Source organism: Dipodomys spectabilis, unplaced genomic scaffold (genome assembly GCF_019054845.1).
Source record: "Dipodomys spectabilis isolate Male_0828 unplaced genomic scaffold, ASM1905484v1 ptg000179l, whole genome shotgun sequence".
Taxonomy (NCBI): domain Eukaryota; kingdom Metazoa; phylum Chordata; class Mammalia; order Rodentia; family Heteromyidae; genus Dipodomys; species Dipodomys spectabilis.
The window spans coordinates 13,059,389-13,073,225 of NW_024870856.1; the positions used below are offsets into that span (position 1 = coordinate 13,059,389).

At 66.0% G+C, this 13,837-nt stretch overlaps 3 protein-coding genes across 3 annotated transcripts in view; 2 read left to right on the forward strand and 1 right to left on the reverse strand.

The window, feature by feature from the left end:
- The window catches only part of Slc9a3 (solute carrier family 9 member A3), a 51,770-nt gene extending 43,860 nt beyond the window's left edge, over window positions 1-7,910 (forward strand). The window contains exons 11-17 of the mRNA XM_042695257.1: window positions 400-515; window positions 916-1,045; window positions 1,197-1,373; window positions 1,617-1,689; window positions 1,963-2,076; window positions 2,610-2,859; window positions 7,829-7,910. Coding sequence (XP_042551191.1) covers window positions 400-515; window positions 916-1,045; window positions 1,197-1,373; window positions 1,617-1,689; window positions 1,963-2,076; window positions 2,610-2,859; window positions 7,829-7,832 — 864 coding nt within the window. The 3' untranslated portion in view covers window positions 7,833-7,910. The remainder of the gene's footprint in view (window positions 1-399; window positions 516-915; window positions 1,046-1,196; window positions 1,374-1,616; window positions 1,690-1,962; window positions 2,077-2,609; window positions 2,860-7,828) is intronic.
- A 550-nt stretch (window positions 7,911-8,460) lies between these two features.
- On the forward strand, window positions 8,461-11,242 carry LOC122121017 (extensin-like). Its single transcript, XM_042695246.1, has 2 exons — window positions 8,461-10,423; window positions 10,517-11,242. The coding sequence occupies exon 1, from the start codon at window positions 8,633-8,635 to the stop codon at window positions 9,533-9,535; it is 903 nt and encodes a 300-aa protein (XP_042551180.1). The 5' UTR covers window positions 8,461-8,632; the 3' UTR covers window positions 9,536-10,423; window positions 10,517-11,242.
- Window positions 11,243-12,764: 1,522 nt separating this feature from the next.
- Exoc3 (exocyst complex component 3) overlaps window positions 12,765-13,837 on the reverse strand; it is a 34,698-nt gene continuing 33,625 nt past the window's right edge. Inside the window, exon 13 of the mRNA XM_042695190.1 lies at window positions 12,765-12,997. Within this exon, the coding sequence (XP_042551124.1) occupies window positions 12,826-12,997 (172 nt within the window). The 3' untranslated portion in view covers window positions 12,765-12,825. The remainder of the gene's footprint in view (window positions 12,998-13,837) is intronic.

Below are 13,837 nucleotides of genomic sequence, written 5' to 3' on the forward strand. Positions count from 1 at the left end.
CTGGCCAGGACTGGCTGTCTTCCCTGGGGCCCTTCAGGCTGTAGACCACTATGACCTGTGCTCCAAGGTCGTGCCCTTGGCTGACTCCCACCGTCTGGCTGTGTTGTCTTCACCTAAGACTGCTCTGGGCCGGAGGCCACCGCCCGCCCATGCGCAGGGAGGGTTCCCAGGCGGTTCTGTCTTGGTTGCCCCCGGGGGCTTGGCTGTGGCTTCTAGCTCGTGGTTTGTCTCAGCCTGCTCGGAGCAGTGGGGTGTCGCTCACAATTACACAAGGGCTTGGGGTGGGCTAGCCCCCCCGGCTCTGTCTGTTTGCGAGGACCCTGGCCGGTGTGAGCCTTCGCCTGGCAGGCGCTGCGCGCTGGCGCGGTGCGCTCAGGAGGCTGTGTGTCCTCCTTGCAGGGCGAGCGCCGAGGGTCTCTGGCCTTCATTCGCTCCCCAAGCACAGACAACATGGTCAACGTGGACTTCAGCACACCTCGTCCGTCCACCGTGGAGGCCTCTGTCTCCTACCTCTTGTACGTGTCTCCAGTGACAGGTTTTGGAAGAGGCCTTGGAGCCTGCTGGTGGGCGCGGGTCCCTCTAAGCAGGGGTTGTAAATGGGGGTGGCCCAGGGCGGGAGCCTACATTTCCTCCTGAAGAAGTCCACCCTAGACAGGAAAAAGGGATGGAGGGGGGAGGGGGGAGAGAGGGAGGGAGGGAGGGGGGACCCACAGCAGCCTCTTCTGGGCTGGGATAGGGAAGGTGGCTTGAGCTCCTAGCTACACTTTGGAGGGGATCCTGTGAGCGGGTGTGGGTGTGTGAGAAGGCAGAGGGCCTGTGGGAGTCAATCCAAACCTTGAGGAGCAGAGAGCTAGCCCGGTGTCCGGGAGTCCAGGCCTGGGCAGGAGCCCCGGACTAAGCAAGGGTCCTGTGCAGGAGGGAGAATGTCAGCACCGTGTGCTTGGACATGCAGTCCCTGGAACAGAGGCGGAAGAGCATCCGAGACACCGAGGACATGGTCACTCACCACACGCTGCAGCAGTACCTGTACAAGCCCCGGCAGGAGGTGGGCTGGGGGGCGGGCCACGCGCTCGGGGCGCCTGGCTGGCGATGGGGTCCTTCCCGAGCCCCCCCCCCCCGCGCTCCCCTCCCCCCCCCCCGCCCTCCCTGCGGGGATCCTGTGCGGCCCAGCCTGACCACTGCGGCCACCTCTGCAGTACAAGCACCTCTACAGTCGGCACGAGCTCACGCCGAGCGAGGATGAGAAGCAGGACAAGGAGATTTTCCACAGGACCATGAGGAAGCGCCTGGAGTCCTTCAAGTCAGCCAAGTTGGGCCTCAACCAGAATAAGAAGGCAGCAAAGCTGTACAAGAGGGAGCGCGCGCAGAAGCGGGTAAGGTGCTGGGGGCTGGGGTCACGGGTCAGGGAGAGTGAACAGGCCAGGCTGTTGGTGCGGTTGGGGTCATGGGCAGGGTCATCTGCCGGGATGTGAGGTCGGGGGACACGGGTGGGGTCACTGGGGTCTGCAAAGTCCCCTCCACGGCCTCTTGGGCAGCTCCACGGCCCAGGCCCCCTCCCCTGGGCCTGGCCCCCGGCCTGGAGCGGACACATCTCCAAGGACCCCTCTTGTCCACAGAGGAACAGCAGTATCCCCAATGGAAAGCTGCCGGTGGAGAATCCCGCACTCAGCTTCATCCTCCAGGAGAAAGGTACTGCGCACCCCTCACCAGAGGACCCCTGGCCTGGGGCTCCAGCGCCCTCCACCCCCCGCCCTGCCCACCCTCAGTCCCAGTGCTGCCTTTCCTTCCTGTTCAACACCCCCCCAACAACAAAAGGCCAGCCACACATAGGGGGTGTGGGGGTCGGGCGGGGTGCGTCCCCATTGCTGCCAGCACTGCAGGGTCAGAGCGGTAGAGAACAAGCCCACGGCACACAGCAAGCGTGTGACCCGTGACACCCTCACCCCTACCTCCTCCCCACAGAGCTGGAGCTTTCAGAGCCGGAGGAGACCCCGGAATACCAAGCAGAGGAAACCAGCGGGGGAATCGAGTTCCTAGCGAATGTCACGAAGGACGTGGCCTTAGACTCCTCAGCAGGTGAGAGCGGAGGCCGGCCAGGCTCCCAGCGCCGTCCTCCTCTGCTCAGATGGCTGGCGCTTCTGGCGGATCAGCCAGGGTCTCTGTGTGGAGAGGAGGAGCGTATGCCCAACCTGGCTGCCGTTTGTGGGGTCCCAGGTTGGAGGGAAGGCTTGGCGTGCGCGGCCCCACAAACTAAAAGGTACAGTACTGTCCGGTGCTGGGGCTCATGCCTATAATCCTAGCTGAGATCTGGAGGACTGTCACTCAGGACAGCCCCCGCAGTTAAGCTTGTTAGACTCTATCTCCAAGATAGAAAAAAGTAATAGTAAAAGCTGGGCTAGAGGCATGGCTGAAGTGGTTAGAGAGCCAGCCGAGCAAGTGCTCGTGTGAGGCCCTGCGTGCAGGCCCTGGAAGCAGCCACAGGAGAGAGAAGAGAGCCGGACGGGCCTCCAGTGCCTGCGCAGGCGATGGCGCCGAGCAGCTGGCGTCGGCCCCACCTCCCGCGCTGCAGGTGCTTCTGGGAGCTGACCAGCTGCTGCCCTTTTTCCTAGGCATTGACAACCCCGTGTTCTCCCCGGATGAGGATCTGGACCCGAGCCTCCTGTCCAGGGTGCCGCCCTGGTTGTCCCCTGGGGAGACCGTGGTACCCTCTCAGAGGGCCCGAGTTCAGATCCCCCACTCTCCCGGCAACTTCCGCCGTCTGACGCCATTCCGCCTCAGCAACAAATCGGTGGACTCCTTTCTTCTGGCCGATGGCTCGGAGGAGCGGCCTCCTGGCGCTGTCCCGGAGTCCACACACATGTAACGGGTCCTTGTTCCCTAACACCTGCTCTTTTCTCAGCTGTTTTCTTCAGGTCCCTTTCCAGACTCTCCTCAGCTCTCTTTTCCCTCTAGAACCTGTCCCCAGGTCCTCTGTGTGGCTGACTGGTCTGAGGTCTGGCATGGTGGCACATGCCTATAGTCCCAGTACCCGGGAGGCAGAAGCAGAGCCTGGGCTTCACAGGGCGCCCAGGCCGGCCGGGGCCACGCACAGAGGGAGGTGGGGATCTGACTTGCGGGGACCGTGAGGAGTTACTTCAGATCTCTAGCTGGCCACAGGCTACGGGGTGGTGGCTGGGTCTCACGCGTGTCCAGAGGGACCAGAGCGGAAGGCTAGGAGCCACCAGGGAGCGCTAGGGGACAGGTCTGGGAGAGTAGGAGTCGCTTCCAGCCTCTGACCGCTGGGGAAGGGGCAGGGGAGGCTGGGAAGGGGCAGGTGGGTCCTGGGGGTTCCAGGGTGCCTGGGATCTGGGGTGCCTGGGGGTCCGGGGGCCTGGGGGATCCCGGGGTCTGGGAATCCGGAGGCCTGGGGATTCAGGGAGCCTGGGGAATCTGGGGGGTCCAGGGAGCCTGGGGATCCGGTGGTCGGGGAGCCTGGGGGATCCGGGAGCCTGGGGTTCCGGGGAGCCTGGGGATCTGGGGATCCGGTGGTCAGGGAGCCTGGGGATCTGGTGGTCGGGGAGCCTGGGGGCCTGGGGATCCGGTGGTCGGGGAGCCTGGGGGCATGGGGTCCTGGGGGTCCAGTGGTTGGGGGGGTCGGGGAGTTGGGGGATCCGGGAGCCTGGGGTTCAGGGATCTGGGAGCCTGGGGGATCCAGGAGCCTGGGGGTTCCGGGGAACCTGAGATCCGGGGATCTGGTGGGGCCCGGAGGTCTGTGGGGCCCAGGGGTCTGTGGGGCCCAGGGGTCTATGGGGTTAGGGGGTCTGTGGGGCCCGGGAGTTGGTCTGTGGGGTCTGTGGGGCCCGGGAGTCTATGGAGTCCGGGGGTCTGGCGGGGCCCGGAAGTCTGGGGGTCCCGGGGGTCTGTGGGGTCCGGGGGTCTGTGGGGCCCGGGGTTCTGGGGGTCCTGGGGGTCTGTGCAGTCCTGGGGGTCCGGCGGGGCCGGGGGTCTATGGGGTCCTGGGGGTCTGGCGGGGCCGGGGGTCTGTGGGGTCTGGGGGTCTCGAGGATCTGTGGGGTCCTGGCTGTCTGGGGGGCCATGGGTCTGTGGGGTCCTGGGGGGCCCGGGGGTCTGTAGGGTCCTGGGGGCCTGGGGGGCCCCGGGGTCTGTGGGATCCGGGGGTCTGTGGGGTCCAGGGGGCCCAGGGGTTTGTGGGGTTGGGGGGTCTGTGGGGCCCGGGAGTTGGTCTGTGGGGTCTGTGGGGCCCGGGAGTCTGTGGAATCCGGGGGTCTGACGGGGCCCGGAAGTCTGTGGGGTCTGGGGGTCTGGTGGGGCCCGGAAGTCTGTGGGGTCTGGGGGTCCCGGGGGTCTGTGGGGTCTGTGGGGCCCGGGGGTCTGTGGGTCCCGGGGGTCTGTGGGGCCCGGGGGTCTGTGGGGCCCCGGGGTCTGGGGGGTCTGTGGGGTCTGGGGGATCTGTGGGGTCTGTGGGGCCCCGAGGTCTGGGGGGCCTGGGGGGTCTGTGGGGCCCGGGGGTCTCGGGGGGGGGTCTGTGGGGTCCAGGGGTCTGTGGGGCCCGGGGGTCTGTGGGGTGCGAGGGTCTGTGGGGCCCGGGGGTCTGTGGGGTGCGGGGGTCTGTGGGGCCCGGGGGTCTGTGGGGTCTGGGGGTCTGTGGGGCCCGGGGGTCTGTGGGGTCTGTGGGGTCCCGGGGGTCTGTGGGGTCCCGGGGGTCTGTGGGGATCTGTGGGGCCCGGGGGTCTGTGGGGTCTGGGGGTCTGTGGGGCCCGGGGGTCTGTGGGGTCTGGGGGTCTGTGGGGCCCGGGGATCTGTGGGGTCCCGGGGGTCTGTGGGTCTGGGGGTCTGTGGGGCCTGGGGGTCCCGGGGATCTGTGGGGCCTGGGGGTCTGTGGGGTCTGTGGGGCCCGGGGTCTGTGGGGCCTGGGGGTCTGTGGGGCCTGGGGGTCTGTGGGGTCTGGGGGTCTGTGGGGCCTGGGGGTCTGTGGGGCTCGGGGGTCTGTGGGGTCCCGGGGGTCTGTGGGGTCTGGGGGTCTGTGGGGTCTGTGGGGCCTGGGGGTCCCGGGGATCTGTGGGGCCCGGGGGTCTGTGGGGTCCCGGGGGTCTGTGGGGTCTGTGGGGCCCAGGGTCTGTGGGGTCTGGGGGTCCCGGGGGTCTGTGGGGTCTGGGGGTCCCGGGGATCTGTGGGGCCTGAGGGTCTGTGGGGTCCCGGGGGTCTGTGGGGTCTGTGGGGCCTGGGGGTCTGTGGGGTCCCGGGGGTCTGTGGGGTCCGGAGATCTGGGGGGCCCAGGGTTCTGTGGGGGCCCAGGGGTCTGTGGGGTCTGGGGGTCTGTGGGGTCTGTGGGGTTCGGGGGTCTGTGGGGTCTGTGGGGCCCGGGGGTCTGTGGGGCCCGGGGGTCTGTGGGGCCTGGGGGTCTGTGGGGCCCGGGGGTCTGTGGGGCCCGAGGGTCTGTGGGGTCCCGGGGGTCTGGGGGTCTGTGGGGTCCCGGGGGTCTGTGGGGTCCCGGGGGTCTGTGGGGTCTGTGGGGCCCGGGGGTCTGTGGGGTCCCGGGGGTCTGTGGGGTCCCGGGGGTCTGTGGGGTCTGTGGGGCCCGGGGGTCTGTGGGGCCCGGGGGTCTGTGGGGTCCCGGGGGTCTGTGGGGTCTGGGGGTCTGTGGGGCCCGGGGGTCTGTGGGGTCTGTGGGGCCCGAGGGTCTGTGGGGTCCCGGGGGTCTGTGGGGTCCCGGGGGTCTGTGGGGTCCCGGGGGTCTGTGGGGCCCGGGGGTCTGTGGGGCCCGGGGGTCTGTGGGGTCCCGGGGGTCTGTGGGTCCCGGGGATCTGTGGGGTCTGGGGATCTGTGGGGTTTGGGGGTCTGTGGGGTCCCGGGGGTCTGTGGGGTCCGTGGGGTCTGTGGGGTCCGGGGGTCTGTGGGGTCTGTGGGGTCTGTGGGGTACGGGGGGCCTGTGGGGTCTGTGGGGCCCGGGGGTCTGTGGGGTCTGTGGGGCCCGGGGGTCTGTGGGGTCTGTGGGGCCCGGGGGTCTGTGGGACCCGGGGGTCTGTGGGGCCCGGGGGTCTGTGGGGTCCGGGGGTCTGTGGGGCCCGGGGGTCTGTGGGGTCTGGGGGTCTGTGGGACCCGGGGGTCTGTGGGGCCCGGGGGTCTGTGGGGTCCGGGGATCTGTGGGGTCCGGGGGTCTGTGGGGCCCGGGGGTCTGTGGGGTCCCGGGGGTCTGTGGGGTCCGGGGGTCTGTGGGGTCCGGGGGGCCCGGGGTCTGGGGGGTCTGTGGGGCCCGGGGGTCTGTGGGGCCCGAGGGTCTGTGGGGTCCAGGGGGCCCAGGGGTCTGTGGGGTCCGGGGGTCTGTGGGGCCCGGGGGTCTGTGGGGTCCGGGGGTCTGTGGGGCCCAGGGGTCTGTGGGGTCCGGGGGTCTGTGGGGCCCGGGGGTCTGTGGGGTCCGGGGATCTGTGGGGTCCGGGGGTCTGTGGGGCCCGGGGGTCTGTGGGGTCCGGGGGTCTGTGGGGTCCGGGGGGCCCGGGGTCTGGGGGGTCTGTGGGGCCCGGGGGTCTGTGGGGTCCGGGGGTCTGTGGGGCCCGGGGGTCTGTGGGGTCTGGGGGTCTGTGGGACCCGGGGGTCTGTGGGGCCCGGGGGTCTGTGGGGTCCGGGGATCTGTGGGGTCCGGGGGTCTGTGGGGTCTGGGGGTCCCGGGGATCTGTGGGGTCCGGGGATCTGTGGGGTTTGGGGGTCTGTGGGGTCCCGGGGGTCTGTGGGGTTTGGGGGTCTGTGGGGTCCGGGGGTCTGTGGGGTTTGGGGGTCTGTGGGGTCCCGGGGATCTGTGGGGTTTGGGGGTCTGTGGGGTCCGGGGGTCTGTGGGGTCTGTGGGGTCCCGGGGGTCTGTGGGGTCTGTGGGGGTCTGTGGGGTCTGTGGGGCCCGGGGGTCTGTGGGGTCTGTGGGGCCCGGGGTCTGGGGGTCTGTGGGGGCCCGGGGTCTGTGGGACCCGGGGGTCTGTGGGGTCCGGGGGTCTGTGGGGTCCGGGGGTCTGTGGGGCCCGGGGGTCTGTGGGGTCCGGGGGTCTGTGGGACCCGGGGGTCTGTGGGGCCCGGGGGTCTGTGGGGTCCGGGGATCTGTGGGGCCCGGGGGTCTGTGGGGCCCGGGGGTCTGTGGGGTCCGGGGATCTGTGGGGTCCGGGGGTCTGTGGGGCCCGGGGGTCTGTGGGGTCCGGGGGTCTGTGGGGTCCGGGGGTCTGTGGGGTCCGGGGGGCCCGGGGTCTGGGGGGTCTGTGGGGCCCGGGTGTCTGTGGGGCCCGAGTGTCTGTGGGGTCCAGGGGGCCCAGGGGTCTGTGGGGTCCGGGGGTCTGTGGGGTCCGGGGGGCCCGGGGTCTGGGGGGTCTGTGGGGCCCGGGGGTCTGTGGGGCCCGAGGGTCTGTGGGGTCCAGGGGGCCCAGGGGTCTGTGGGGTCCGGGGGTCTGTGGGGTCCGGGGGTCTGTGGGGTCCGGGGGTCTGTGGGGTCTGTGGGGCCCGGGGGGGTCTGTGGGGTCTGTGGGGTCTGTGGGGCCCGGGGGTCTGTGGGGTCTGTGGGGTCCGGGGATCTGTGGGGCCCGGGATCTGTGGGGATCTGTGGGGCCCGGGGGTCTGTGGGGTCTGTGGGGCCCCGGGGTCTGTGGGGTCCGGGGATCTGTGGGGTCCGGGGGTGCCTGGGGGTCTGTGGGGCCCCGGGGTCTGGGGGGGTCTGTGGGGTCCGGGGGTCTGTGGGGTCCGTGGGTCTGGGGGTCCGGGGTCCCGGGCTGTGGGTGTGGCCGAGGCCCCGCTGCGCGCGGGCCCGGGGTGCGGGTCCCGCCCGGCCGGCCGCTCACGCCCCGCTTTCCCGCAGGTGACCCCGGCCCCGCCGCGCCGCCGACCGCACATCCGTCTCCGTCTCCGCGTCGGGCGGCCCCGCTGGCGCTGCAGCTCCCCGCGGGGGCCCCGCGTCCGCGCGCAGGCCCGGAGAGCCCCGCGCCCGGCCCGGCCTCCGCGCATGCGCGATCGGCGGCCGCCCGGCGCGTGCGCAGCCGCCGCTCCTTCCAGCGGCCCCGCGGGCGCCGGCGGCCCGCGCTGCTCAAGCTGGCCTCGCTGCCCGCGCCCGGGGAGCTGGCCCCGCACACGCTGGAGCAGGAGGAGACGCCGCTGTGAGCCGCCGGGCCCGGGCCCGAACCCCGGGACCGCGCCCCCTCCGCGGCGGGCTTCCCGCCGTGGTCCGCTGTGGTGTTTGGGGTTTGCTGGACGCGCGCCCCCGCCCCCGACCACGCCCCGGCCACGCCCCCAGCCTCCCCACGCCCCCGACTACGCCCCGGCCACACCCCGCCCCCGACTACGCCCCGACCACGCCCCCGCCTTCACCCCGGCCACGCCCCCAGCCTCCCCACGCCCCCCGGCCACGCCCCCAGCCTCCCCACGCCCCCGGCCACGCCCCCAGCCTCCCCACGCCCCCGGCCGCGCCCCTGGCCGCCCCTCCAGACAAGCGGCTACCGGAGGAAGCCTATCCGGGACTCCAAGCCGACCTGCGGCCCCGCCCTGCGGCCCACCCCGAGGCCTGTGTGGGCCCGAGGGCCTTAGCCGGGGCGGGCTGCACTGCAGCCAGAAGCCCAGTCCGGAATGGGGGCCGCCCAGACTTGGCCTCGTGCAGCGCCCGTGCTCCATGGACCTGGATTCGGGGACAAGCCTCACCTGTCCTCAGGCCCAGCCCCTCACCTCCAGTCCTCAGGCCCAGCCCCTCACCTCCCGTCCTCAGGCCGGGCCCCAAACCTCCCGTCCTCAGGCCCGGCCCCAAACCTCCCGTCCTCAGGCCGGGCCCCTCACCTCCCGTCCTCAGGCCGGGCCCCAAACCTCCCGTCCTCAGGCCGGGCCCTCACCTCCCGTCCTCAGGCCGGGCCCCAAACCTCCCGTCCTCAGGCCGGGCCCCTCACCTCCCGTCCTCAGGCCGGGCCCCAAACCTCCCGTCCTCAGGCCCGGCCCCTCACCTCCCGTCCTCAGGCCGGGCCCCTCACCTCCCGTCCTCAGGCCCGGCCCCTCACCTCCCGTCCTCAGGCCCGGCCCCAAACCTCCCGTCCTCAGGCCGGGCCCTCACCTCCCGTCCTCAGGCCGGGCCCTCACCTCCCGTCCTCAGGCCGGGCCCCTCACCTCCCGTCCTCAGGCCCGGCCCCTCACCTCCCGTCCTCAGGCCGGGCCCTCACCTCCCGTCCTCAGGCCGGGCCCTCACCTCCCGTCCTCAGGCCGGGCCCTCACCTCCCGTCCTCAGGCCGGGCCCCCCACCTCCCGTCCTCAGGCCCGGCCCCAAACCTCCCGTCCTCAGGCCGGGCCCCTCACCTCCCGTCCTCAGGCCCGGCCCCCCACCTCCCGTCCTCAGGCCTGCCGCCCCACTGCCCCGCGGATGCATGGGCCATTTCTACCCGAGGACATTACTTGCCTCATGACACTGACCAGAGTACTGAAGAGCACAAAATCCCAGGAAGTTGCTATTTCTCACATCCATAGCCCTGTGGTGTCCAGTGTGCTGTACACACTGATCCCTAGCAAAGGCAAGTCCAACACCTCCATCTAGGCTGGAACCGTGGGTGTGCGGACTGCAGTACCCGTGATCCCAACCACAGGACGAGGCGGTGTGTGGACTGCGAGCACCCGTGATCCCAACCACAGGACAAGGCGGTGTATGGACTGGAGTACCCATGACCCAACCAACCACAGGACGAGGCAGTGTATGGACTGGAGTACCCGTGACCCCACCAACCACAGGACAAGGCAGTGTATGGACTGGAGTACCCGTGACCCAACCACAGGACAAGGCAGTGTATGGACTGGAGTACCCGTGACCCCAACCAACCACAGAACGAGGCAGTGTATGGACTGGAGCACCCGTGACCCAACCACAGGACAAGGCAGTGTGTGGACTGGAGCAACGGTGACCCCAACCACAGGACAAGGCAGTGTATGGACTGGAGCACCTGTGACCCAACCACAGGACGAGGCAGTGTATGGACTGGAGCACCCGTGACCCAACCACAGGACGAGGCAGTGTATGGACTGCATGCAGTACCCGTGACCCAACCACAGGACGAGGCAGTGTATGGACTGCATGCAGTACCCGTGACCCAACCACAGGACGAGGCAGTGTATGGACTGGAGCACCCGTGACCCAACCACAGGACGAGGCAGTGTATGGACTGGAGCACCCGTGACCCCAACCACAGGACAAGGCAGTGTATGGACTGGAGCACCCGTGACCCAACCACAGGACGAGGCAGTGTATGGACTGGAGTACCTGTGTTCCCAACCAACCACAGGACGAGGCAGTGTATGGACTGGAGTACCTGTGTTCCCAACCAACCACAGGACGAGGCAGTGTATGGACTGGAGTACCTGTGTTCCCAACCAACCACAGGACGAGGCGGTGTGTGGACTGGAGCACCCGTGACCCCAACCACAGGACAAGGTGGTGTATGGACTGGAGCACCCGTGACCCAACCAACCACAGGACGAGGCGGTGTGTGGACTGGAGCACCCGTGACCCCAACCACAGGACAAGGTGGTGTGTGGACTGGAGTACCCGTGACCCAACCACAGGACGAGGCGGTGTGTGGACTGGAGTACCCGTGACCCAACCACAGGACGAGGCAGTGTATGGACTGCAGTACCTGTGTTCCCAACCAACCACAGGACGAGGCGGTGTGTGGACTGGAGCACCCGTGACCTAACCACAGGACGAGGCAGTGTATGGACTGGAGCACCCGTGACCCCAACCTCACATATGCTGCGGTGTGTGGCACAGCCCGCCACCTCTGGACCGGTTCTATTAAAGACATGTCAGGGCATTCTGGGCTTACTTTGTTAGAAAAGAAAGATCTTTCTAGGAGGATGGAAGAATCCAGTTCCTCAGGAACACAGGTCTGCATTAGGAGTAACAGGAGAGGGTTGTGTGTTCCCTGTAAGGCAGGGTGAGGAGGTCACGTGCGGCCCCTCGGGTGAAGCACTAGGCCCAGTTCACTCACACGCAGCTCTCACACCATCGCTCAGACCTGCACGGTGACCAGGTCTTTGATGACAGCAACGTTGTCCACTAGGTCTGAGGGAGCAAACGGAGCAAGACGAGCTGGGCCTAGTGGTCAGGACGGTCTCTGGAAGTCCAGCGAGGACGGCAGGTGGCAGAGTATGCCTGTGTGGTAGAGCCTGCCAGGGTTTGAGATGAGGTCCAGGTATCCCAGAGACACATTTTTATTTTAATAAATTTTAAAATGTTTAGGTCTGAGTACAATTCCCACTACGTAAAAGTCTAACTGGTCAATTCACAGCATGTAACAAATGAGCCAGAAAACAGCAGATAACGCACCTGGGTGAGTGGCAGGGGGACTGACTTTGGAAGCAGTCTGAGGTATAGGGGCGGTGGAAGCCCCTTCCACTGGCCGGACCCCCAACTGTCTCCTAACATCTCCTACATGGCGCCCACCATATCCCCATGTGACTTCCTCTCACCTTGCCACACAACATTTATGACTCTAGGTCCGTCTCCAGGCAGCACCGTTCAGCACTGCGTGAGGTAGCCCTGCCCTTCAGCCTCCCCTGAGCTCCGGAGGAAAGCTGTGGGGAACAGTCACCTGCGCAGGATGCCACCCTTTCTCAACAGAGGAGACTCTGTCTCTAGATGCCAGCAGAGACAGATGGAATAGCATCATCTGGTAGCCACTTGTGTAACTCACCAGTGACCCAGAAGCACTACCTCACTCTTTGAAACCCACCACCAAGGAACTTAGCTATAGAGTAGCAGCTCCCTCACTCCATGAAGGATTAAGCCGACACAAATGTGGTGAGTAGAGCCTTCCTTTCCCGGTCCAGCCCGTGGCAGAATAAGCTCTTGTGCAGGAAGCTGATACCCTGTGGTATAGTCAGCCCCTGGTGTAACACTCTTAATTAGCCTAAAATGAATGATTACTGTACAAAACTATGGCACTGTTGAAGGCAGACCCCATGAAGGACAGCTGAATTAGGGAAAGACAGTTTAGGGGACTCTGTATTGGAAAAGAGCATGACACATGGATAGGGAAATGTATGCCGTGTTTCTTGTTCTCCAGGTGTGACTGGTTGGTTGGTCCTCCTCTGGGTGGGGCTCACTGGGCCCAGGTGAGTCTCTCCTTTATTGAGAGAACTGAGGAACTGGTACAGGAGCAGCCAGCAGGAAACACAAGTGGATGAGCCGTGGAGCTCACAACCTCCTGCCGCTTGCTTCCGGGCACAGCAGCATCACACCATGGCACCACCACAAGCAACAAGAAATCACTTGGCAGAGTTCTAAAATGTGCAAATCAAATCAAGCAGAGAGGCAGAGAAAGGCCTGAATGGGAAGATCAAAGGCTGTCGCAACAACGGTAACAACCTAGCAAGCAACTGAGATGGGTTTCACAGCTTAAAAGTCTTCACAAGCCTGCACGGGTGGAGGCTGGGATCCTAGCTACTCAGGAGTCTAAGAGCTAGGTTTTAAGCCAGCCTGGGCAGAAAAGTCCCTGTGAGATTCTGATCTCCAATTAACCACTCAAAAATCTCAAGTGGAACTGTGCCTCAAAGTGTTAGAGCACTAGCCTTGAGCATAAGAGCAGCTTAGGGACAGCGCCCAGGCCTGAGTTCAAGCCTCACAACTGTTGACTCAAAAAAGAAAAAAGTGTTCACAAGCACTTTCACAACAGGGTGAGAAAACCCACCGGACCACTCCCCTCCCCCGTCACTGCCCACTACAGTACCTTGTGCTACCCACAGTTTGCACACATGACTAACCCCAAACAGGGTTCCTAGAGAGTGACTTTCTTTAATGCACTTCTGAGATGAGACATGAGCTGCATGACAAAGCTACTTCAGGAGCTTTGCCACATTCAGACTGGGCACGACGATCTCTTTGAAGATGGGCACATAGCTGGGGCTTGCCTGCGCGGGGCCTTGCTCCAGTGTCTCCATGATCGTCTGCTTCATGTCCCGGCTGGCGTCTCCCCGCACAGCCAGCAGTGCGCCAATGTGATCATCTCTGCAGGAGAACAACGTCAGCCGAGCCCTGCTCCACGGGCCCATCACCCCACACCCGTGTCACCGCCACACCCACGGGGCCAGGTGCTGAGAACTGCAAAGGGCACTGCTTCCTCCTCAGAGAAGCCCAAGGCTTCATCTTTCTGAGGCTTCTTTTTCTACCCTTAAGAACAAAAGACTTCTCTCTCTGCTCTTTTCTAGCTCTTTTCTCTCTTTTCCCCAGCTTTCTCTCTTTCCCAGCTCTCTTCTCTTTTCTAGCTGTTTTCTCTCTCTTTCCCACCTCTCTCTTTTTCCCAGCTCTCTTTCCCAGCTCTCTCCCAGCAGGTCTACTGAATAAACCTACCCCTTATCTGAAAAAAAAAAAAAAAGAACAAAAGACTTTCTAAATACCAGTCTTAAAACTTTTTAGAATGGTGAAAAAAGATCACGTGCTTAGGGGCAGGGACTATCAGAAAGCAGAGAGCCTGCCCGACGCCATCCCAGGACTACCAAAAAAATAAATACATCAAGGAGAATCCCTTATGGATTCAAGGATTACCCTGGAGGACACAGGATCACAGCTCTTTTCCTATCATCAGGGTGGAAGCCCAGCACACTCGGCCCATGGAGAAGCATGCCCCTCAGGGCTCAGAGGCTGGGCCTGTGCTCAGGGGTCAGAAGTCTGGGAGCACCTGAGACTGCACAGGTGGATGTCCTGACCACACATGGCCATGAGTTCCCTTACACACACACACACACACACACACACACACACACACACACACACACACGGACGTCCTGACCACACACGGCAGTGAGTTCCCTTCCTTTCGTCTGCACAAGCATCACAGGCTGGAACTCC

Excerpts from the sequence above, each read along its gene's own strand:
- LOC122121017 (XM_042695246.1), top strand. The coding sequence starts at position 8,633 with ATGGACCTGGATTCGGGGACAAGCCTCACCTGTCCTCAGGCCCAGCCC.